The 27,231-nt window shown below is 33.6% G+C and overlaps 1 protein-coding gene and 1 long non-coding RNA gene across 2 annotated transcripts; both read right to left on the minus strand.

Moving 5' to 3' along the window:
* LOC127706401 (lysoplasmalogenase-like protein TMEM86A) lies at positions 1-27,170 on the minus strand. The gene is made up of 2 exons (XM_052210988.1): positions 27,038-27,170; positions 1-2,768 (listed from the first exon to the last, which is right to left on the minus strand). Exons 1-2 carry the CDS (start codon positions 27,056-27,058, stop codon positions 1,674-1,676), a joined length of 1,116 nt encoding a protein of 371 aa, XP_052066948.1. The 5' UTR covers positions 27,059-27,170; the 3' UTR covers positions 1-1,673.
* On the minus strand, positions 20,072-22,338 carry LOC127706402 (uncharacterized). The gene is made up of 3 exons (XR_007984449.1): positions 21,602-22,338; positions 21,029-21,185; positions 20,072-20,356 (listed from the first exon to the last, which is right to left on the minus strand). It is a non-coding gene; the product is annotated as an uncharacterized LOC127706402 (long non-coding RNA).
* Positions 27,171-27,231: the final 61 nt, after the last annotated feature.

Here is a 27,231-nt window from a genome sequence, read left to right on the forward strand (position 1 = left end):
TAACACAGATCTTTGTTTCTTAACACTGCAATACACAAACATGATCAAAAAGAAAAAGAAAAAAAAAGAAGAAAAATACATAAAATATGTCTTCAGCAATAAAACAATTAGTGTGAATATATACATGTTATTATACAATGTAATAATGAGACAATGTTAACACAAACAAAATCATTCATTACAGCACTACATGTATCAGGACTATGACATAAATCAATATAACGTCATGGTAGCAACAAAGTAATAAATTCAGAATAAAGATTCTGAAAAGTCTACAGTCTAACACTACACTACAGTTATATAATCATTAACATAGGCTTGATTTCTTCAAAATCTGAAGTGTATGAGCTGAAGACTAGAATGTGGAAAAGGATTTGCAACAAAATTATTTTATATCATTACATTGATTGCAAAGAAATACCGCAATTTGCCAGATCAATAAAAACTGATAAATCGCATGTGAAATGAATCTTATAATTTCACTCCTCTTGACGTCATACAAAAATGGGCATTGTAAAATTGTTAATGCTGTTGCATCAAAAGGAACAGGGAATGTGTAGAAAAAGATATAGTTTCCCGTATTTTATACTTTATTTCCTCTATAAGCCCATGGTCAATGTAATAATAAGAATAACTAATCAAAGAAATCAAATATCAAACAAAAAATTCAAATCGTGACCAAACAACACTGATAATTAATTAACTCATGCACTACTAACATGAATATTGATGTTATAATTGAATTCTTCCATTAGTTATTCAAAAAAATAATTCTGAAGGTACCTTTTTGTGACTAAATATTGATGAGGTAAAAAAAGGGGGACTATTTCTTTTTGAATCAGAAATGTGAATGCCTTGAGTACGTATACATTTCAAGAAAGAGTTTTGCCAAATTTGTTTAATGACATTTCAATTTATTTTAAATTAATTTCATACATCATAAAATGTCAAACCAATAGAATTTAAAATTGACTTTATAAATCTGTGCTTAGACTGTTACAATGTGTAAATCCAATAGAATTCATATTATATATAACAGCAGTTTTGCTGAAAGAAGATATTTTGTTGTTCACAGTCAGAGGGGCATTAAAGCGGATGATAAAATAAAACTTTCTGTGCCAAAACATTTGAATGAGTGCACACCATATTATTCTCTAAAAATTCACAAGGAAAAAGAAAACATTTCATGTATAATGAAATAGATATACATTACACTTTTGATATAACTCGTACTGATGACCTTATTTTCTTTTCTTGGTAAATTTTGTTTCAGTCCCAACTTTTGATTTCTATAAAATGAACAATAACTGTAACCATGGTAAAATATAACAAATGAAAGACAATTATAACGTGATCAAAATTTTTGGCAATAACAATTTATACGTATCATACATGTACCTGTATTTGACAAACTAGCGGCAGTATAATTGGTTTACACAACAAGGTATATAATACAACCACTTACAACAAGATGGTTCTGAGTATTTCCGTGTTTACATTTTTTTACCAGTGTGTCTCTATCATGTCTATTCAGATATCTCATCTTTCTGGTTAGGTATATATATGAATGAAGCATTGTACACTTAATTCAAAGATTTGTGTTCTTCACTTGGAATTAACTTTTAAAAATCTTAACTCAGGCCATCAAGAGTTCAAAACTAAAGATGGCTCAATCACTCCAGGTGTAGAGTTTGTGACAGATAATTGGCAGTTTTCTTGAAGAGTTTATCAATCGGACCATCAGTTTTCTTCAAATTCGAGTTCAAGAGTTCATCAACCTGACTATCAACAACAGACAATGCAATCAACACCTGAGCAGCATAATATGTCAGCATGATTATCTGGTGTGCACATGGTACATCAAAACAAAACTTATCCACTGCTATTGTAAGATCAGACAGGACAAAGAACATAGCTCCTATACAACCAAACAGCTTGCCCCAAGTCGTCCACAAATCGTCCAATAACTGGAATCTAGCTACCGCTCTACATCCCATTATGCAAACAAGCGTAATGAATATGGCCACTAAATACATGTAGGACACCATGTCGCCCACATATGCACTTAAAAGATAGTACACTGCTGACCCAAGAACTGCAGTCAATCCGCCAACATACAGGTTCAAAGGTTTCCATCCAAAAGCATGTGCGTATTCAATTTGAGCAATTGCAAACAGGACTAACCCAAATGGAAGTTCAAAGTTCGTGGTTTTAGAAAGCAGACAGAAAATAGCTGCAAAACAACCACATAGCTTGCACCAAGTTCTCAAATCATCAAATATCTGGACTCTTGCTACTGCTCTCCAGGCCATAGTGCAAATAAGCGTGATATATAGGGCCACTAGATAGGACATTATGCCGTCCAAATTTGAACTTAAAAAGTAGTAAACGGCTGCCCCAAGTATTGCGAACGTTCCGCCAGCATACAGATTGAAAGGTCTCCAACCAAAAGCACGTGCGTATTCTGTTTGGGCAACAGCAAACATGAGTAATCCAAGTTCAAAGTTCATGCCTTTATGTTTCCATACCAAAAATACATCACCGAAGCAAGAAAATATAAGTCCAATCAAGATTCTCCTGGAATACCTGTAATACGATTCTGACAAGCTCATCCCATCAAGTAATATAAATAAGATTAGCGATATGACAGGAAGACATTTCAGTATACAATAAACTATCCCGCAGGCTGCTGGTTCGTTGCCATACAGAACGAAGAAAATAGCACAAGTCTTGAAGAAAGGAACCAACTTTGGACCAACACTCTTCAACTGAAAAAAAAAAAAAAAATAAAATTGAGATAATATATTAATTATAATCACGTTTGGGTAATTAAACCATCCCATGAAAGGTGACAGTCATCGCAGACATTAAAACAGTTGTGTAATTAAACCATCCCACGTGAGGTGATGGTCATCGCAGACATGATATCAGTTGTGTAATTAAACCATCCCACGTGAGGTGACGGTCATCGCAGACATGATATCAGTTGTGTAATAAAACCATCCCACAAGAGGTGACAGTCATCGCAGACATGATATCAGTTGTGTAATTAAACCATCCCACTAGAGGTGACGGTCATTGCAGACATGATATCAGTTGTGTAATTAAACCATCCCACGAGAGGTGACAGTCATCGCAGACATGATATCAGTTGTGTAATTAAACCATCCCACGAAAGTGACGGTCATCGCAGACATGTATCACTTGTGTAATTTAACCATCCCAAGAGAGGTGACGGTCATCGCAGACATGATATCAGTTGTGTAATTAAACCATCCCACAAGAGGTGACGGTCATCGCAGACATGATATCAGTTGTGTAAATAAACCATCCCACAAGAGGTGACGGTCATCGCAGACATGATATCAGTTGTGTAATTAAACCATCCCACGAGAGGTGACGGTCATCGCAGACATGATATCAGTTGTGTAATTAAACCATCCCAAGAGAGGTGACGGTCATCGCAGACATGATATCAGTTGTGTAATTAAACCATCCCACGAGAGGTGACGGTCATCGCAGACATGATATCAGTTGTGTAATGAAACCATCCCACGAGAGGTGACGGTCATCGCAGACATGATATCAGTTGTGCAATTAAACCATCCCACAAGAGAGGACGGTCATCGCAGACATGATATCAGTTGTGTAATTAACCCATCCCAGGAGAGGTGACGGTCATCGCAGACATGATATCAGTTGTGTAATTAAACCATCCCAGGAGAGGTGACGGTCATTGCAGACATGATATCAGTTGTGTAATTAAACCATCCCACGAGAGGTGACGGTCATCGCAGACATGATATCAGTTGTGTAATTAAACCATCCCAGGAGAGGTGACGGTCATCGCAGACATGATATCAGTTGTGTAATTAAACCATCCCACAAGAGGTGACGGTCATCGCAGACATGATATCAGTTATGTAATTAAACCATCCCACGAGAGGGTCATCGCAGACATTATATCAGTTGTGTAATTAAACCATCCCACGAAAGTGACGGTCATCGCAGACATGTATCACTTGTGTAATTTAACCATCCCAAGAGAGGTGACGGTCATCGCAGACATGATATCAGTTGTGTAATTAAACCATCCCACGAGAGGTGACGGTCATCGCAGACATGATATCAGTTGTGTAAATAAACCATCCCACGAGAGGTGATGGTCATCGCAGACATGATATCAGTTGTGTAAATAAACCATCCCACCAGAGGTGACGGTCATCGCAGACATGATATCAGTTGTGTAAATAAACCATCCCAAGAGAGGTGAAGGTCATCACAGACATGATATCAGTTGTGTAATTAAAACCATCCCAGGAGAGGTGACGGTCATCGCAGACATGATATCAGTTGTGTAATTAAACCATCCCACGAGAGGTGACGGTCATCGCAGACATGATATCAGTTGTGTAATTAAACCATCCCACGAGAGGTGACGGTCATCGCAGACATGATATCAGTTGTGTAATTAAACCATCCCAGGAGAGGTGACGGTCATCGCAGACATGATATCAGTTGTGTAATTAAACCATCCCAGGAGGGGTGACGGTCATTGCAGACATGATATCAGTTGTGTAATTAAACCATCCCACGAGAGGTGACGGTCATCGCAGACATGATATCAGTTGTGTAATTAAATCATCCCACGAGAGGTGACGGTCATCGCAGACATGATATCAGTTGTGTAATTAAACCATCCCACGAGAGGTGACGGTCATCGCAGACATGATATCAGTTATGTAATTAAACCATCCCACGAGAGGTGACGGTCATCGCAGACATGATATCAGTTGTGTAATTTAACCATCCCACGAGAGGTGACGGTCATCGCAGACATGATATCAGTTGTGTAATTAAACCATCCCACGAGAGGTGACGGTCATCGCAGACATGATATCAGTTGTGTAATTAAACCATCCCACAAGAGGTGACGGTCATCGCAGACATGATATCAGTTATGTAATTAAACCATCCCACGAGAGGGTCATCGCAGACATGATATCAGTTGTGTAATTAAACCATCCCACGAAAGTGACGGTCATCGCAGACATGTATCACTTGTGTAATTTAACCATCCCAAGAGAGGTGACGGTCATCGCAGACATGATATCAGTTGTGTAATTAAACCATCCCACGAGAGGTGACGGTCATCGCAGACATGATATCAGTTGTGTAAATAAACCATCCCACGAGAGGTGACGGTCATCGCAGACATGATATCAGTTGTGTAAATAAACCATCCCACGAGAGGTGACGGTCATCGCAGACATGATATCAGTTGTGTAAATAAACCATCCCAAGAGAGGTGAAGGTCATCACAGACATGATATCAGTTGTGTAATTAAAACCATCCCAGGAGAGGTGACGGTCATCGCAGACATGATATCAGTTGTGTAATTAAACCATCCCACGAGAGGTGACGGTCATCGCAGACATGATATCAGTTGTGTAATTAAACCATCCCACGAGAGGTGACGGTCATCGCAGACATGATATCAGTTGTGTAATTAAACCATCCCAGGAGAGGTGACGGTCATCGCAGACATGATATCAGTTGTGTAATTAAACCATCCCAGGAGAGGTGACGGTCATTGCAGACATGATATCAGTTGTGTAATTAAACCATCCCACGAGAGGTGACGGTCATCGCAGACATGATATCAGTTGTGTAATTAAATCATCCCACGAGAGGTGACGGTCATCGCAGACATGATATCAGTTGTGTAATTAAACCATCCCACAAGAGGTGACGGTCATCGCAGACATGATATCAGTTGTGTAATTAAACCATCCCACGAGAGGTGACGGTCATCGCAGACATGATATCAGTTGTGTAATTTAACCATCCCACGAGAGGTGACGGTCATCGCAGACATGATATCAGTTGTGTAATTAAACCATCCCACGAGAGGTGACGGTCATCGCAGACATGATATCAGTTATGTAATTAAACCATCCCACGAGAGGTGACGGTCATCGCAGACATGATATCAGTTGTGTAATTTAACCATCCCACGAGAGGTGACGGTCATCGCAGACATGATATCAGTTGTGTAATTTAACCATCCCACGAGAGGTGACGGTCATCGCAGACATGATATCTAACCCTAAGTTGTGATTATAAGGTAAAAATTAAAACAATTATTTTTGTTTACCTTAATAGTTGATCAAACTACATGAGCATTGTACATGTTGTCAGTGTTCTCCCCAGATATTTCATTTAGCATCCTGGTAAACAGGGGAATTTGAAATACCATCTTGTTTCTAAAAATTATAGCATCACATCCATAACACAATCTATAAGAAAACCACTTCACATAGCATCACATTTAAGATTATTGCACCACATCCATAACATATAATCTATAACATAATAATCTCAGATAGCATCACATTACCATGATGCTAAAAGGCCCTGGGGAGAACACTGTTTGTTTGTGGAGAGAAAGAGAAATACATATGCAATGGCATTTAGGAAAACTAATAACTCCCCCCATATGTACACGTGGAGAGAAAGAGAAATACAATGTACATATGCAATGGCATTTAGGAAAACTAATAACTACCCCCATATGTACACGTGGAGAGAAAGAGAAATACATATGCAATGGAATTTAGGAAAACTAATAACTCCCCCCATATGTACACGTGGAGATAAAGAGAAATACATATGCAATGGAATTTAGGAAAACTAATAACTCCCCCCATATGAATGCAACCCTCCAAAGTCAGGAACCTTGTCAGTGGTTGTTGTATGTTATATCTTAATAGGATTTTTTAATTTGGAAATTTTGGTGTATCTGCAGACCATTGATTGTTTCAGCTGAATTCAATGAAAACTTTACTACAGACGATATTAAGAGCATCCTATATATTGCCCTATATTTGTTTTTTCAGTGTTGTTGGACTGTATACAAATGTTGCCCTATATTTTTTTTCAGTGTTGTTTGACTGTATACATATGTTGCCCTATATTTGTCTTTTTAGCGTGTTGGACTGTATACATATGTTGCCCTATATATGTCTTTTCAGTGTTGTTTGACTGTATACATATGTTGCCCTATAGATGTCTTTTCAGTGTTGTTGGACTTTATACATTTGTTGCCCTATATTTGTTTTTTCTCAAGTGTTGGACTGTATACATATGTTGCCCTATATATGTCTTTTCAGTGTTGTTGGACTTTATACATTTGTTGCCCTATATTTGTTTTTTCTCAAGTGTTGGACTGTATACATGTGTTGCCCTATATTTGTCTTTTTAGTGTTGTTGGACTGTTTACATGTGTTGCCCTATATTTGTCTTTTTAGTGTTGTTAGACTGTATACATATGTTGCCCTATATTTGTCTTTTGGGTGTTGTTGGACTGTATACATATGTTGCCCTATATTTGTCTTTTGAGTGTTGTTGGACTGTATACATGTGTTGCCCTATATTTCTCTTTTCAATATTGTTGGACTATACATATATTGCCCTATGAATGTCTTTTCAGTGTTGTTGGACTCTATACATGTGTTGCCCTATATTTGTCTTTTAAGTGTTGTTGGACTATATACATATGTTGCCCCATAGGTGTCTGTTTAGTGTTGTTAGACTGTATACACATGTTGCTCTATATTTGTCTTTTCAGTATTGTTGGACTGTATACATATGTTGCCCTATAGATGTCTTGTCAATGTTGATGGAGTGTATACATATGTTGCCCTATATTTGTCTTTTCTGAGTTGTTGGACTGTATACATATGTTGCCCTATATTTGTCTTTTTAGCGTGTTTGACTGTATACATATGTTGTCCTATATATGTCTTTTCAGTGTTGTTTGACTGTACACATATGTTGCCCTATAGATGTCTTTTCAGTGTTGATGGACTGTCTACATATGTTGCCCTATAGATGTCTTTTCAGTGTTGTTGGACTGTATACATATGTTGCCCTATATATGTCTTTTCAGTGTTGTTGGACTTTATACATTTGAAGCCCTATATTTGTTTTTTCTTAAGTGTTGGACTGTATACATGTGTTGCCCTATATTTGTCTTTTTTGTGTTGTTGGACTGTATACATGTGTTGCCCTATATTTGTCTTTTTAGTGTTGTTAGACTGTATACATATGTTGCCCTATAGATGTCTTGTCAGTGTTGTTGGACTGTATACATATGTTGCCCTATATATGTCTTTTTAGTGTTGTTGGACTGTTTACATGTATTGACCTTTAAATGTCTTTTTAGTGTTGTTGGACTGTATTCATCTGTTGCCCTATAGATGTCTTTTCAGTGTTGTTTGACTGTATACATATGTTGCCCTATAGATGTCTTTTCAGTGTTGTTGGACTGTCTACATATGTTGCCCTATAGATGTCTTTTAAGTGTTGTTGGACTATATACATATGTTGCCCTATATATGTCTTTTCAGTGTTGTTGGACTTTATACATATGTTGCCCTATATTTGTTTTTTCTCAAGTGTTGGACTGTATACATGTGTTGCCCTATATTTGTCTTTTTAGTGTTGTTGCACTGTATACATGTGTTGCCCTATATTTGTCTTTTTAGTGTTGTTAGACTGTATACATATGTTGCCCTATATTTGTCTTTTTAGTGTTGTTTGACTGTATACATATGTTGCCCTATATTTGTTTTTTCAGTGTTGTTGGACTGTATACATATGTTGCCCTATAGATGTCTTTTCAGTGTTGTTGGACTGTATACATATGTTGCCCTATAGATGTCTTGTCAATGTTGATGGAGTGTATACATATGTTGCCCTATATTTGTCTTTTCTGAGTTGTTGAACTGTATACAAATGTTGACCTTTAGGTATCTTTTTTTGTGTTGTTGGACTGTTAACATATGTTGCCCTATATTTGTCTTTTCAGTGTTGCTGAACTGTATACATATGTTGCACTATATTTGTTTTTTCTCAGGTGTTAGACTGTATACATGTGTTGCCCTATATTTGTCTTTTAAGTGTTGTTGGACTGTATACATGTGTTGCCCTATATTTGTCTTTTTAGTGTTGTTAGACTGTATACATGTGTTGTCCTATATTTCTCTTTTCAATGTTGTTGGACTATATACATATATTGCCCTATAAATGTCTTTTCAGTGTTGTTGGACTGTATACTTGTGTTGCCCTATATTTGTCTTTTAAGTGTTGTTGGAATGTATACATGTGTTGCCCTATATTTGTTTTTTAAGTGTTGTTTTTCTGTATACATATGTTGCCCTATATTTGTCTTTTGAGTGTTGTTGGACTGTATACATATGATGCCTGATATTTGTCTTTTCAGTGTTGTTGGACTGTAAACATATGTTGCCCTATATTTGTCTTTTAAGTGTTTTTGGACTGTATACATGTGTTGCCCTATATTTCTCTTTTCAATGTTGTTGGACTATATACATATATTGCCCTATAAATGTCTTTTCAGTGTTGTTGGACTGTATACATGTGTTGCCCTATATTTGTCTTTTAAGTGTTGTTGGAATGTATACATATGTTGCCCTATATTTGTCTTTTTAGTGTTGTTTGTCTGTATAGATATATTGTCTTATAAATGTCTTTTTTGAGTTGTTGGCCTGTATACATATGTTGCCCTATATTTGTTTTTTCAGTGTTGTTAGACTGTATACATATGTTGCCCTATAGATGTCTTTTCAGTGTTGTTGGACTGTATACATATGTTGCCCTTTATTTGTTTTTTCAGTGTTGTTGGACTGTATACATATGTTGCCCTATATTTGTTTCTTCAGTGTTGTTGGACTGTATACATGTGTTGCCCTATATTTGTCTTTTTAGTGTTGTTAGAAGATATACATATGTTGCCCTATATTTGTCTTCTTAGTGTTGTTTGACTGTATACATATGTTGTCCTATAGATGTCTAATCAGTGTTGTTGGACTGTATACATATGTTGCCATATAGATGTCTTGTCAGTGTTGATAAACTGTATATATATGTTGCCCTATAGATGTTTTTTCTGAGTTGTTGAACTGTATACATATGTTGACCTTTAGGTATCTTTTTTTGTGTAGTTGGACTGTATACAAATGTTGCCCTATAGATGTTTTGTCAGTGTTGTTTGACTGTATACATATGTTGTCCTATTAATGTCTTTTCAGTGTCGTTGAACTGTATAAATATGTTGCCCTATAGGTGTATTTTAGTGCTGTTGGACTCTATACATATCATATGTTGCCCTATATTTGACTTTTAGTGTTGTTAGACTCACTGTATACACATGTTGTCCTATGTTTGTCTTTTCAGTATTGTTGGAATGTATACATATGTTGCCCTATATTTGTCTTTTTAGTGTTGTTTGACTGTATACATATGTTTCCCTATATTTGTTTTTTCAGTGTTGTTGGACTGTATACATATGTTGCCCTATAGATGTCTTTTCAGTGTTGTTGGACTGTATACATATGTTGCCCTATAGATGTCTTGTCAATGTTGATGGATTGTATACATATGTTGCCCTATATTTGTCTTTTCTGAGTTGTTGAACTGTATACAAATGTTGACCTTTAGGTATCTTTTTTTGTGTTGTTGGACTGTTAACATATGTTGCCCTATATTTGTCTTTTCAGTGTTGCTGAACTGTATACATATGTTGCACTATATTTGTTTTTTCTCAGGTGTTAGACTGTATACATGTGTTGCCCTATATTTGTCTTTTAAGTGTTGTTGGACTGTATACATGTGTTGCCCTATATTTGTCTTTTTAGTGTTGTTAGACTGTATACATGTGTTGCCCTATATTTGTCTTTTCAATGTTGTTGGACTATATACATATATTGCCCTATAAATGTCTTTTCAGTGTTGTTGGACTGTATACATGTGTTGCCCTATATTTGTCTTTTAAGTGTTGTTGGAATGTATACATGTGTTGCCCTATATTTGTTTTTAAGTGTTGTTTTTCTGTATACGTATGTTGCCCTATATTTGTCTTTTGAGTGTTGTTGGACTGTATACATATGATGCCTGATATTTGTCTTTTCAGTGTTGTTGGACTGTAAACATATGTTGCCCTATATTTGTCTTTTAAGTGTTTTTGGACTGTATACATGTGTTGCCCTATATTTCTCTTTTCAATGTTGTTGGACTATATACATATATTGCCCTATAAATGTCTTTTCAGTGTTGTTGGACTGTATACATGTGTTGCCCTATATTTGTCTTTTAAGTGTTGTTGGAATGTATACATATGTTGCCCTATATTTGTCTTTTTAGTGTTGTTTGTCTGTATAGATATATTGTCTTATAAATGTCTTTTTTGAGTTGTTGGCCTGTATACATATGTTGCCCTATATTTGTTTTTTCAGTGTTGTTGGACTGTATACATATGTTGCCCTATAGATGTCTTTTCAGTGTTGTTGGACTGTATACATATGTTGCCCTTTATTTGTTTTTTCAGTGTTGTTGGACTGTATACATATGTTGCCCTATATTTGTTTCTTCAGTGTTGTTGGACTGTATACATGTGTTGCCCTATATTTGTCTTTTTAGTGTTGTTAGAAGATATACATATGTTGCCCTATATTTGTCTTCTTAGTGTTGTTTGACTGTATACATATGTTGTCCTATAGATGTCTTGTCAGTGTTGTTGGACAGTATACATATGTTGCCATATAGATGTCTTGTCAGTGTTGATAAACTGTATATATATGTTGCCCTATAGATGTTTTTTCTGAGTTGTTGAACTGTATACATATGTTGACCTTTAGGTATCTTTTTTTGTGTAGTTGGACTGTATACAAATGTTGCCCTATAGATGTTTTGTCAGTGTTGTTTGACTGTATACATATGTTGCCCTTTATTTGTTTTTTCAGTGTTGTTGGACTGTATACATATGTTGCCCTATATTTGTTTCTTCAGTGTTGTTGGACTGTATACATGTGTTGCCCTATATTTGTCTTTTTAGTGTTGTTAGAAGATATACATATGTTGCCCTATATTTGTCTTCTTAGTGTTGTTTGACTGTATACATATGTTGTCCTATAGATGTCTAATCAGTGTTGTTGGACTGTATACATATGTTGCCATATAGATGTCTTGTCAGTGTTGATAAACTGTATATATATGTTGCCCTATAGATGTTTTTTCTGAGTTGTTGAACTGTATACATATGTTGACCTTTAGGTATCTTTTTTTGTGTAGTTGGACTGTATACAAATGTTGCCCTATAGATGTTTTGTCAGTGTTGTTTGACTGTATACATATGTTGTCCTATTAATGTCTTTTCAGTGTCGTTGAACTGTATAAATATGTTGCCCTATAGGTGTATTTTAGTGCTGTTGGACTCTATACATATCATATGTTGCCCTATATTTGACTTTTAGTGTTGTTAGACTCACTGTATACACATGTTGTCCTATGTTTGTCTTTTCAGTATTGTTGGAATGTATACATATGTTGCCCTATATTTGTCTTTTTAGTGTTGTTTGACTGTATACATATGTTTCCCTATATTTGTTTTTTCAGTGTTGTTGGACTGTATACATATGTTGCCCTATAGATGTCTTTTCAGTGTTGTTGGACTGTATACATATGTTGCCCTATAGATGTCTTGTCAATGTTGATGGATTGTATACATATGTTGCCCTATATTTGTCTTTTCTGAGTTGTTGAACTGTATACAAATGTTGACCTTTAGGTATCTTTTTTTGTGTTGTTGGACTGTTAACATATGTTGCCCTATATTTGTCTTTTCAGTGTTGCTGAACTGTATACATATGTTGCACTATATTTGTTTTTTCTCAGGTGTTAGACTGTATACATGTGTTGCCCTATATTTGTCTTTTAAGTGTTGTTGGACTGTATACATGTGTTGCCCTATATTTGTCTTTTTAGTGTTGTTAGACTGTATACATGTGTTGCCCTATATTTGTCTTTTCAATGTTGTTGGACTATATACATATATTGCCCTATAAATGTCTTTTCAGTGTTGTTGGACTGTATACATGTGTTGCCCTATATTTGTCTTTTAAGTGTTGTTGGAATGTATACATGTGTTGCCCTATATTTGTTTTTAAGTGTTGTTTTTCTGTATACGTATGTTGCCCTATATTTGTCTTTTGAGTGTTGTTGGACTGTATACATATGATGCCTGATATTTGTCTTTTCAGTGTTGTTGGACTGTAAACATATGTTGCCCTATATTTGTCTTTTAAGTGTTTTTGGACTGTATACATGTGTTGCCCTATATTTCTCTTTTCAATGTTGTTGGACTATATACATATATTGCCCTATAAATGTCTTTTAAGTGTTGTTGGAATGTATACATATGTTGCCCTATATTTGTCTTTTTAGTGTTGTTTGTCTGTATAGATATATTGTCTTATAAATGTCTTTTTTGAGTTGTTGGCCTGTATACATATGTTGCCCTATATTTGTTTTTTCAGTGTTGTTGGACTGTATACATATGTTGCCCTATAGATGTCTTTTCAGTGTTGTTGGACTGTATACATATGTTGCCCTTTATTTGTTTTTTCAGTGTTGTTGGACTGTATACATATGTTGCCCTATATTTGTTTCTTCAGTGTTGTTGGACTGTATACATGTGTTGCCCTATATTTGTCTTTTTAGTGTTGTTAGAAGATATACATATGTTGCCCTATATTTGTCTTCTTAGTGTTGTTTGACTGTATACATATGTTGTCCTATAGATGTCTTGTCAGTGTTGTTGGACTGTATACATATGTTGCCATATAGATGTCTTGTCAGTGTTGATAAACTGTATATATATGTTGCCCTATAGATGTTTTTTCTGAGTTGTTGAACTGTATACATATGTTGACCTTTAGGTATCTTTTTTTGTGTAGTTGGACTGTATACAAATGTTGCCCTATAGATGTTTTGTCAGTGTTGTTTGACTGTATACATATGTTGTCCTATTAATGTCTTTTCAGTGTTGTTGAACTGTATAAATATGTTGCCCTATAGGTGTATTTTAGTGCTGTTGGACTGTATACATATCATATGTTGCCCTATATTTGACTTTTAGTGTTGTTAGACTCACTGTATACACATGTTGTCCTATGTTTGTCTTTTCAGTATTGTTGGAATGTATACATATGTTGCCCTATATTTGTCTTTTTAGTGTTGTTTGACTGTATACATATGTTGCCCTATATTTGTTTTTTCAATGTTGTTGGACTGTATACATATGTTGCCCTATAGATGTCTTTTCAGTGTTGTTGGACTGTATACATATGTTGCCCTATAGATGTCTTGTCAATGTTGATGGAGTGTATACATATGTTGCCCTATATTTGTCTTTTCTGAGTTGTTGAACTGTATACAAATGTTGACCTTTAGGTATCTTTTTTTGTGTTGTTGGACTGTTAACATATGTTGCCCATTATTTGTCTTTTCAGTGTTGCTGAACTGTATACATATGTTGCCCTATATTTGTTTTTTCTCAGGTGTTAGACTGTATACATGTGTTGCCCTATATTTGTCTTTTAAGTGTTGTTGGACTGTATACATGTGTTGCCCTATATTTGTCTTTTTAGTGTTGTTAGACTGTATACATGTGTTGCCCTATATTTCTCTTTTCAATGTTGTTGGACTATATACATATATTGCCCTATAAATGTCTTTTCAGTGTTGTTGGACTGTATACATGTGTTGCCCTATATTTGTCTTTTCAATGTTGTTGGACTATATACATATATTGCCCTATAAATGTCTTTTCAGTGTTGTTGGACTGTATACATGTGTTGCCCTATATTTGTCTTTTAAGTGTTGTTGGAATGTATACATGTGTTGCCCTATATTTGTTTTTTAAGTGTTGTTTTTCTGTATACATATGTTGCCCTATATTTGTCTTTTGAGTGTTGTTGGACTGTATACATATGATGCCTGATATTTGTCTTTTCAGTGTTGTTGGACTGTTAACATATGTTGCCCTATATTTGTCTTTTAAGTGTTTTTGGACTGTATACATGTGTTGCCCTACATTTCTCTTTTCAATGTTGTTGGACTATATACATATATTGCCCTATAAATGTCTTTTCAGTGTTGTTGGACTGTATACATGTGTTGCCCTATATTTGTCTTTTAAGTGTTGTTGGAATGTATACATATGTTGCCCTATATTTGTCTTTTTAGTGTTGTTTGTCTGTATAGATATATTGTCTTATAAATGTCTTTTTTGAGTTGTTGGCCTGTATACATATGTTGCCCTATATTTGTTTTTTCAGTGTTGTTGGACTGTATACATATGTTGCCCTATAGATGTCTTTTCAGTGTTGTTGGACTGTATACATATGTTGCCCTTTATTTGTTTTTTCAGTGTTGTTGGACTGTATACATATGTTGCCCTATATTTGTTTCTTCAGTGTTGTTGGACTGTATACATGTGTTGCCCTATATTTGTCTTTTTAGTGTTGTTAGAAGATATACATATGTTGCCCTATATTTGTCTTCTTAGTGTTGTTTGACTGTATACATATGTTGTCCTATAGATGTCTTGTCAGTGTTGTTGGACTGTATACATATGTTGCCATATAGATGTCTTGTCAGTGTTGATAAACTGTATATATATGTTGCGCTATAGATGTTTTTTCTGAGTTGTTGAACTGTATACATATGTTGACCTTTAGGTATCTTTTTTTGTGTAGTTGGACTGTATACATATGTTGCCCTATAGATGTTTTGTCAGTGTTGTTTGACTGTATACATATGTTGTCCTATTAATGTCTTTTCAGTGTTGTTGAACTGTATAAATATGTTGCCCTATAGGTGTATTTTAGTGCTGTTGGACTCTATACATATCATATGTTGCCCTATATTTGACTTTTAGTGTTGTTAGACTCACTGTATACACATGTTGTCCTATGTTTGTCTTTTCAGTATTGTTGGAATGTATACATATGTTGCCCTATATTTGTCTTTTTAGTGTTGTTTGACTGTATACATATGTTGCCCTATATTTGTTTTTTCAGTGTTGTTGGACTGTATAAATATGTTGCCCTATAGATGTCTTTTCAGTGTTGTTGGACAGCCAGGGATATAACTCAATAGGGTTATTACAGAAAATAACTTGTATGTGTTATTACAGATACTTTCGTGAGTTGTCTACTTTTTTATCCATAAATTTTCTAAATCTGTAATAACATATGTTTGTTATTTGTAAAATAAATCATACATAATTTGAATATTAGTGGGCTCTAGGGAATCTGCGCAGAACTTAAATGCATAGCCTTGATAACTAATTTTTGAATTAAATTAATACATTTTTCATTAACCATGGTAAATAAATGAGAAGAGGCTTTTAAGGGATAAACTGAGCTGTAATAACAAGGCTTAGTTATTAAAGGCATGTAACTTGTTATATGAGACACTTGGGAATTACTGTGAAGCTTGTGCAGAACCTCATTACATGCTCTGACCATTATTTCTTACAATAAATTAATATTCATTGTAATTAAGCATGATGAATGTCTTAGCAAATGCTTAGGAGTGATGTAGAGAAGCTGTAATAACACCCTTTAGTTATTATAGGCATATTTTTTCTGTAATAACATATAGGTGTACTATGCATGATTGGCAAACTATGAAATGTTATATCTTTCTATAGTTAAGTATACATAAAGACAATATTAATAGCAATAGACCTTGTATACATTTTAACAAAACTAATGATGTATATTGTCCCTTTGAAACATGTAACATCCATATGTTATCACAGTTCTTTGATTTTTTAGTCCACAATAACAAATGAATGTTATTTTTCTCTAATAACCCTATAGAGTTATATCCTTGACTGTTGGACTGTATAAAAATGTTGCCCTATATTTTTCATTTCAGTGTTGTTGGACTGTATACATATGTTGCCCTATATTTGTCTTTTTAGTGTTGTTGGACTGTATACATATGTTGCCCTATATTTGTTTTTTCAGTGTTGTTGGACTGTATACATGTGTTGCCCTATAGATGTCTTTTCAGTGTTGTTGGACCGTATACAAATGTTGCCCTATATTTTTTTTTTCAGTGTTGTTTGACTGTATACATATGTTGCCGTATAGGTGTCTTTTTAGTGTTGTTGGACTGTATACATATGTTGCCCTATAGATGTCTTTTCTGAGTTGTTGAACTGTATACATATGTTGACCTTTAGGTATCTTTTTTTGTGTTGTTGGACTGTATACATATGTTGCCCTATATTTGTAATTTCAGTGTTGTTGGATTGTATACATATGTTGCCCTATAGATGTCTTGTCATTGTTGGACTGTATACATATGTTGCCCTATAGATGTCTTGTCAGTGTTGTTGGACTGTATACATATGTTGCCCTATATATGTCTATTCTGAGTTGTTGGACTGTATACATATGTTGCCCTATAGATGTTTTTTTCTAAGTTGTTGAACTATAAACATATGTTGACCTTAAGGTATCTTTTTTTGTGTTGTTAGACTGTATACATATGTTGCCCTATATTTGTATTTTCAGTGTTGTTGGATTGTATACATATGTTGCCGCATAGGTGTCTTTTCAGTGTTGTTGGACTGTATACATACCTAATAGAAAACTTTCTCCTTAAAGTAACACTTTGATAAATATATAGTGGGGTCAGTAAACTTTTATATGGATAGTTCATTTAGCTTGAATACTTCAATTACTCATTTATTATCACATTTCTTTCATAAATGAGTGAAATTTACCCCAAAAATTTTATTTACTGGTCTAAAAATTTGAAATTTTAAGGAAATGAGAGGTATAAATGGACCAAAAGGGACCTAATAATGAAGACAATAGGTCTATTAGTGGTATTTATCATCCTAGAGTCAACTTTTGGATTTGGATTAATGTTTTGATTTTCCAAGAAATTTTGCTCGAATCGACGTAGATGTCGTCTTACATTCTACTAGAATTTTCTAAAACTATTGAACTGATTTTGACAAAACTTGACAGTAATGCTTGAAATAACCAGTATTAAAAAGGAAAATAAAATGCTCCGCTGGGCGCAGCTTGATATGACTGCAGAGGTTGAACCCTGAACAGTTGGGGCAAGTATGGACACAACATCCAAGCTTGATACAGCTCTGAATTTGGATTGTGATTAAATATTTGACACAGCATAGGTTTCTGACACAGAATAATTTACCTATTATGGTCCAATATCCAAAATCTAAAATTAAAATACAAGGTTAGATTCAGCATATCAAAGAATCCAAAGAATTCAGTTTTTGATGAAATCAAACAAAGTTTAATTTTGGACCCTTTTGACCTCAATGTGGACCAATTTGATAACGGGGCCCAAAAATCAAAATACATGGTTAGATTCCGCATATCAAAGAACCCCATATATTCAATTTTTGTTGAAATCAAACAAAGTTTAATTTTGGACCCAACTTGGACCAACTTGAAAATTGGGCCCATAATCAAAAATCTAAACACATGTTTAGATTCAGCATATCAAAGAACCCCAAGAATTCAATTGTTGTTAAAATCAAACTAAGTTTAATTTTGGACCCTTTGGACCTCAATGTAGAACAATTTGAAAACTGGACCCAGAATTAAAAATCTTAATACACGGTTAGATTTGGCATATCAAAGAACCCCAATAATTCAATTTATGATGAAATCAAACAAAGTTTAATTTTGGACCCTTTTGACCTCAATATGAACCAATTTGATAGCGGGGCCCACAAATAAAAAATCTAAATACATGGTTAGATTCAGCATATCAAAGAACCCCATATATTCAATTTTTGTTGAAATCAAACAAAGTTTAATTTTTGACCCCAATTTGGACCAACTTGAAAACTGGGCCCAAAATCAAAAATCTAAATACATTTGTACATGTTTAGATTCCGCATATAGGATCAAAGACCCCATATATTCAATTTTTGTTAAAATCAAACTAAGTTTAATTTTGGACCCTTTGGACCTTAATGTAGACCAATTTGAAAACTGGACCCCAAATTAAAAATCTAAATACATGGTTAGATTCGGCATAACAAAGAAATAAATGTGGTCAAAGATTTTACAAATCTAATGTGCCATACGTACTGTGCAATTAAAGATTACTTCTTGAATTTTTTCAATATTTGAAATTTGAAAAAAAAAATATTTGAAGAATAATTCTTTTTAATTTCTGAAATCTGAAATGAGAAAAAATTGACCCCCCACAATTTCTATTTAACCCCCCCCCCCCCCTTTTTCCCGCAAAAAATTCTTTCCCTCAAGATATGGTCATATTCTCAATTCAAATTTCCAATGGAGTTTGCAACCATAATTACCCATTTAAATTTACCATAGTGCTAACTTAATCTATTTTATAATAGAATTTCCTTTATAAATATGCATTTCTTTCAACATAATTTAAAAGCACTGTAAGGGAAGTAATCAAAATGTTGTATTTGGATTACCTCCCTTACACTGCTTTTAAATTGTCTTAATTGTTCATTAACCATTACTTTATACATAATTTAAAAGCAGTGTAAGGGAGGTAATTCAAATGACGTATTTGATTTATCAACCTTACACTGCTTCCCTACTGAAAATGTAAAGTGGGATTTCACTGAAAATACCAGTGGAGTTTCATCAGAGTTCCATTGGAATACCACTGTATTACCACTGGGAAATTTGGTCGGGATTTTCATTGGACATTCATTGTTTTCCATTGGGATATCAGTGGAATATCCAGTGGGATTCCGGTGAATACTCGAGTGGAATACAGTGGAAATTCCATTGGAATACCAGTGAAAACTTCGTTGGAATACCATTGTTTTCCCACTGGACATTTATTGTTTTCAACTGGGATACCAGTGGTAATTCCATTGGAAATTGTAACAATCAACCAAAGAAAACCAGTGATATTTCAATGGAAATTGACATTTCCACTGAAATGTAAATATCATTTTGCATGCACTGCTTATTTTTGAATGAATTAACAAGAAAACTTGAAATAAGACAATAACCATTTTAATGCAAGTCAACAATCAAAGAAATTACAACAGTTTATACATTATCCACATTTAAGACCTTTTAAACGAAAAGATCAACCTCTTTAAAATATTAATGTTGATAAATTATCATTTTTTAGTCAAAGATGTACATGTATTTACTTAATTGTACATGTAAATCATTTTTCTGGTTAAATCATTCATAAGTCCATGGTAACTTTTGGTCCTCTTGAAATCTTTCACAAATGGTTTTAATTTTCAATTTTACAAATTTGTTTATTGTGCATTAAACAAACAAAAATGTCCAGTTTACATGCATACGAAATACTTTGTCAGTTTGTTCAGTTTTCTTCATCATCCATTGATGTTATTCATGAATTAAGTCCAAAGTTTCTGCATTCCAATCCTGTTCCATTAAGTCTTCATCATGTTCATTGATTAATCTGAAAGAAAAAAAATCATACATCATAACATGCATAGAATTTTGAATTAAAATAACATTACAATACCATGCTCCAGTCTGCAATTATTCAAAAATATATGTTACTGGCATATTTTTTTTGTGTTTGTTTAATTTATTCACAACATTTATACACTAAGAGCAATTTAGACACATGTATGTCTATTGTTGAAGACTATGTGTTCTCTAGATATCTTTGGCTATAGTTGTTGGGTTGCTGTCTCTTAGACTTATAACACACATCTCTTTTTATCAAAATAGACTTTTATAGTTCATGGATCAGGTGTCTCTCAGAGGCCAAATAAAATGGTATGTGTGGTTCCAGTTACATTTAAAAAAAAATTAGGGTAGGTATAGGTAAGGATTTTTTTTATTTTATGGCTTTTTTTTACATTGAGTCTATGGGAGTAACATTCTGACTTAAACAGTGAAAAATGACAAAAAAATCTTTAGGGTAGGCTATTGTTAAGACTAAAAAAAAGGTAGGTAAGGTAATTGGAACCATGCATATATTTTTATTTAGCCTCATATTATCTTTCCCTTTGTGTTGTGTTTGTTGTTGGTTTACTATCTGTGTTAAAAGCTTATAGATGTGAATGATTAATGTATTTTTATTTCAAGTGTGGGAAGGATGAAAAAATAATTCAATAAGTACCTTTCAATAATCTTATACTCAAATTTCTTTTCTGCTGCTGGTTTGTTTGTTTTCATCGTGTTTTCATATTATTGAGTGGGTATTGATCGATGCACAGTCATCATTTTTGCAGCTTTGTACCTTCACCATGAAAAATCCCTTTTAATATATGGACAACCTAAAAAAAATATGTAAAGACATTTTATTAATAATTTTCAATTCTGGTCATGACCTGTATGCATCATATATTACTGATATTTATCATACAATGTACATATATAATTAAGAAGCTTCTTTCATTTAAGTATAAAGATTCTAAAACACAATATTAACCTTTAGGGAATTTTTGTGTTGCATGTCCATCCAAATCAGAACATGACAAAATTAAGTTGAATGTGCCGGAAATTGTGTAGTAAACATCTTTCCTTGATTGAATAAAATTATTATTACATTCCCCCTTTTCAGAACACCAAATGGTCATCCTCAAAGTGTGAACTAACGGAGATTATGAATGAAACTAAAGGGGGTGTATATCTTTTTTTAAATTTTAATTAAAAATATTCATGATCAAATGTAAAATCTCTTAAAAATTACCTGTATCTGCTGTACGTCTGTCCTACATCAGCACATCGTCTCATCGTAAATTCTTGGTTCAACAGCTAATGTCATGCCTAAATGTTCTGCCTTTAATGTCTATTTCTTTATTTATCGAAGGTTGTTGAGTATTAATAATAATTAACATGATTAATGTAACCACAGCTGGACAGGATACATACTCGTACAATATTTTTAGTTTCAAATTTGAACACATTCCGTGTATTAATGATAACGACGATCTGATTGGCCGATCGGAAATCCCGGAAATTGAGTTATCCAATCAAATCAGCGGTTATATTTATAGTCTGGTAGAAAAAAATGGCAGCCTCCATGAATGTAAACATGTGTGTTGAAAAACAACATTAAAGACTACAGTTTCACGAATTTTCTGCTCAAATTATGCCAAAACACTGACATTTATCGTACAATTAATTGGAGGGGATTAAGTGAAATGTTTCTATAGATTAACTTATATGACCCGAGTTCCAGTGCCGAGTTCAGGACATGAAAATGATGAAAAATTCATCATACCGACAAAGTTAAGATACCGAAACAGTTTATAGAACAATGTGGAAAATGAAAGCCGTTCACTTTATTTTTCTCAAAAGAACAGTAGACCAGTAACAGTTAATGAACATGATGAAGTCAAAGGAGAAATAATTATATTATTGTATACATGTAGACTGTAGTGCAGGGCAGTTGCCAGTACGGTCACTTGAAGAAAAAAACGGAGTTATCCTAACAATTCGTACAGACTGAAGATAATTTCTGCAACAGATCTGTTTAAAAACGGCCCTTTTAAGAGCCATGCACATTTTTCAAAAAGAATCTTAATTGTTTTTGTTCGTTAAATCAAACAGAATCTTATTCTCAACCCAATTTGATATAAAATATTCATTTATTTATTTATATTATTGCACATTTAATTTTATTTCTTAATAGTTAAAATGTATCCTTTCAATGTGTCATACTCATAGGCTATATGGTGATGCATTATATTCACCCTACATCTGAGGAGCTACCATTTTACTTATTTTATATGGAGGGGGGTGGGTGGGGGTGTCTTTCAGACCAAATGATTATTTTCATTTGTTGCTAGGCAAGTGATTTCATATTACGTTTAACCATGTAACTTTTTTGAAAAAATGTTTCATATACATGTATATATGTAGGTTTATGAAATATTCATTACATCCCATATATTATCATGATTATAATATTTAATTTCTTATCAGGCCAGCAAATCATATGTTACAATTAAATCCTTTATATAATAATCATTCACTTAATTATTTGAAAATTTGAATTAGAAGTATATATTCCTTTAAATTTCTAAGTCCAAAATTCCACTGGAATATTTGCATTAAATCAAAAATCCACTGAAATATAGACAATAATATTCCACTGGAAATTTATTGGAAGTTTCATTGGAAATTTCACTGATTTTCCATTGGAATTACAGTGTGAAAAATATTCCAGATGTTTTGGATGAAATTCTAATGGGATTCCATCGGAATATTTTTTTCCACTGAATACCAGTGTAATTTCACTGGAAATCCAGTGGAATCCCGTACTCATTTTCAGTAGGGTTTAAATTATGTTTTGTACTAAAGAATTTGTCCATTAACCAGGACAACCTTGTTTTTCCCGCTTTTTTTGCCCCTAATTCCTAAACGGTTTGAGCCATAACCCCCCAAAGCAAATCCTAACCATCCCTTTGTGGTATGGAAACTTGTGGTATAATTCAGAGAGATCCATACACCGTTCCACAAGTTATAGTCTGGAAACTAGAAAATGCTTATTTTTGCCATTGGCCCCTTTTTCCTTAACTGTTGGTACCATGACCCCCAAAATCAATCCCAACCTTCCTTTTGTGGTATTTAACCTTATGGTAAAATTTCATAGAGATCCATTCACTTAAAAACAGGCTATTATTTCAACTTGGAATTATTTTTAATTATGGAATTTCCATAATTTCTTGTGTTTGAAATTTTTAATAAATTCCATGTTTATTCTGTATTATAATGTTTAGATAGTGTTGTGCGCACAGAACATTAAAATACAAAATAAACATGGAATTTATTAAAAATTTCAAGCACAAGAAATTATGCAAATCCCATAATTAAAAATAATTCCAAGTTGAAATAATAGCCTGTTTAAACTAAAGTTATAGTGCAAAAACCAATGTGTCTTCGGACGACAACGACGCCAACGTCAAAAAATTTTTGCGGTCGTATAAAAATCACATTCAGTTTATTAAACAAACAAGAGGCTGTTGAGTGACAGCAAACCGGATTTTCCTGCAGAGGTCGAACCCTGAACAGTTGAGCAAGTATGGACACAACATTTAAGCTTAAAACAGCTCTGAATTTGGATTGTGATTGAATATCTAAAATAGATTATTATCTAATTAATAATGAAAAATTGAATTTTCCTTCAAAAATCCGATTAAAAAGTCTTCTTTATGTGTAATACCACCAAATCATAGTACATGTACGTCACATCCGGTTGCATACTAAAAAGGGTCTAAAAAAATATTCCGTTGTAGAAAATTTATCCTACATTTCATTGCAGTAAAATATTACTGAGTCATAAACATATATCTTGGGTGTTTCAAAGCACCATTATTTTTTTATTTGGTGTTCTATAGAATATTTTGGGAACTTGATGTTACTTAATACAAAGCTTGTACACAGGAAATAAAATGCTTTGCTGGGCGCAGCTTGATATGACCACAGAGGTCAAACCCTGAACAGTTGGAGCAAGTATAGACACAACATTCAAGCTTGATACAGCACTGAATTTGGATTGTGATTAAATATTTGACACAATATAGGTTTCTGAAACAGAATTTCATAAAGATCCATACACTTACACACAAGTTATTGTCCTGAAACTAGGAAAAAATGCTTGTTTTTTGCCCCTTTTTGGCCCCTAATTCCTAAAATATTCAGGCAATTACCCCCAAAATCAATCCAAGCCTTCCCTTTGTGGTATGGTACCTTGTAGTACAATTTCAGAGAGATCCATACACTTGAACACAAGTTATTGTCTGGAAACTAGAAAAATGTTTATTTTTGGCCCCTTATTCCTAAATGTTTTGGGCAATTACCCCCAAACTCAATTCCAGCTTTCCCTTTGTGATATGGAACCTTGTAGTACAATTTCAGAAAGATCCATACTTACACACAAGTTATTGTCATGAAACTAGAAAAATGCTTGTTTTTTGCCCATTTTTTGTCCCCTAATCATGCTAATTCCTAAAATTTTGAGGCAATAACCCTCAAAATCAATCTAAGCATTCCCTTTATGATATGGAACCTTGCAGTACAATTTCAGAGAGATCCATACACTTGAACACAAGTTATTGTCTGGAAACTAGAAAATTGCTTGCTTTGGCCACTTTTTGGCCCCTAATTCCTGATCGGTTTGGGCAATTACCCCCAAAATGAATCTCAACTTACTGCTTGTGATAATGAACCTTGCGGTACAATTTCAGAGCAATCAAAATACTTCTACCCAATTGTCCTGAAACTAGAAAAATGCTTGTTTTGGCCCCTAATTCCTAAACTGTTGGGACCATCATCCCCAAAAACATTAATCCCAACCTTCCTTTTGTGGTATTGGACCTTTTGGTTTAATTTCATAGAGATCGCAAATTTTTTGCAGTCGTATAACAAAAAAAATTCGTAAGGGTTCCGCGGAACCCAGTGTCTCGCCTACTTTTGGTGTTAATCGCAGGCTCAACAAAAATGAGGAAAAAAATTATTAAAAATATTCCTCTCTATACTATCTTTTGATTGTAAGTAGCTTCTGTCCAAGTTTGGTAAAAATCCAGGATAATTTATGAATCTAATAAAGAAGAAAAACTAAGTCCATTTATAAGTAAAAAAGGAAAAAATGGAACAAAATTTTATCAAAATTTCCTTCTAGATACTAACTTTTGATCATAAACAAGCTTCTGTCCAAGTGTGGTACAAATCCAGGATAGTTTAAGAAAGTTGTTAAAATTTTAAAAACTTTAACCACAGAGTGAATGTAATGTTAACTGGCAGAAAAACTAAGTCCATTTATAAGTAAAATACGGAAAAAATGGAATTTTTTTTTACAAAATTTACTTCTGGATACTATCTTATGATCATAAACAAGCTTCTTTCCAAGTTTGGTAGAAATCCAGGATAGTTTAAGAAAGTTATTAAAATTTCAAAAACTTTAACCACAGAGTGAATGTAATGTTTCCTGGCAGAAAAACTAAGTCCACTTATAAGTAAAATACGGAAAAAATGGAATTTTCTTTTTACAAAATTTACTTTTGAATATAATCTTATGATCATAAACAAGCTTCTGTCCAAGTTTGGTAGAAATCCAGGATAGTTTAAGAAAGTTATTAAAATTTCAAAAACTTTAACCACAGAGTGAATATTTGTGGACGCCGCCGCCGCCGACGACGGAATGTAGGATCGCTATGTCTCGCTTTTTCGACAAAAGTCGAAGGCTCGACAATAAATCATGTATTGACAAGATTAACAAAGCTTTGCACATTTACCAAGATGCTTTACATCACAACTTTTTTTGATGATTAATTTAGTAAGACAGTATACCCAATTTTTCAGACAAACTAATATTTCCTATTATTTTTTTATTATTAACTTAATTAATATATTCATTCATTTTTGGGTTTTGTCAAATATAATTTATTTTATTTTTCAATTTTTGTTTTAATGACATGTTTTTTAATGCAGCATAAATGATTTTTAAAAAGTGTAAATCTGGCTGGATTTAAAAACTTTAAAACATACAAAATTAAAATAAAAAAAAAACATCAATGTTCAATGCATTGCTTCATTACTGACCATTTCTATTTCTTAAATGAAAGTTTAACAGTTAAATAGTAAGCACATGGATACGGTTGACGTATTTTACCACGTGACATTATGATAGTTTCATCACATGTTCATGAGTGTAGTCATATTTAATACAATAAAATGTCTCTGGTCAGTGGTGTAGTATACGAGATTGAAGGGAGTTAATTATTTAATTATGTCCTGACTCAAAAGTTAAGGCCAGCGTCGAAATACGAGAAGTCTAAAATAAAACTGATGATGCGTGATTTTTGCCAAATTTGGCAACACATCAAATTCTGCTCATTGTTGACGTTGTAACCACTAAAACGCGTTTATATCGCGATGCATAGATATAATATTCATCTTAATTATCAAAAGTTGAGTATGCAGAGAAAACCCTGAACATTTTTAACATTTTCAAGTCATAGATAACTGTAAATTACATATAATTTATATGTTTACAAATAAATTAAGTGGGTCACAGAACTGACCTTCAATGGTTATTTACGTACAGGAATAACAATAAAAAGAACAAAATATAGTCATAATTACGAAGCTATTGAATTGCAATAATAATTAAAAAAATTACCACTGTCAATGGTTTTGTCATCTCTGATCTCCCTAGTCTCTTTTTTATTTAATATAGCAGCTCTCTTCAAACCCAAAATACAGCTGTTTATTTCCGACTCCGACTGTTTACATCTGATTACTAAAAATAACGATTGTTTACGTCACAAAGATTTCATTGGATTAGTTTTAGGAAAATATCCAATCAATATTAAG

This window comes from Mytilus californianus, unplaced genomic scaffold (genome assembly GCF_021869535.1).
Source record: "Mytilus californianus isolate M0D057914Y unplaced genomic scaffold, xbMytCali1.0.p SCAF_6, whole genome shotgun sequence".
NCBI classification, from domain to species: domain Eukaryota; kingdom Metazoa; phylum Mollusca; class Bivalvia; order Mytilida; family Mytilidae; genus Mytilus; species Mytilus californianus.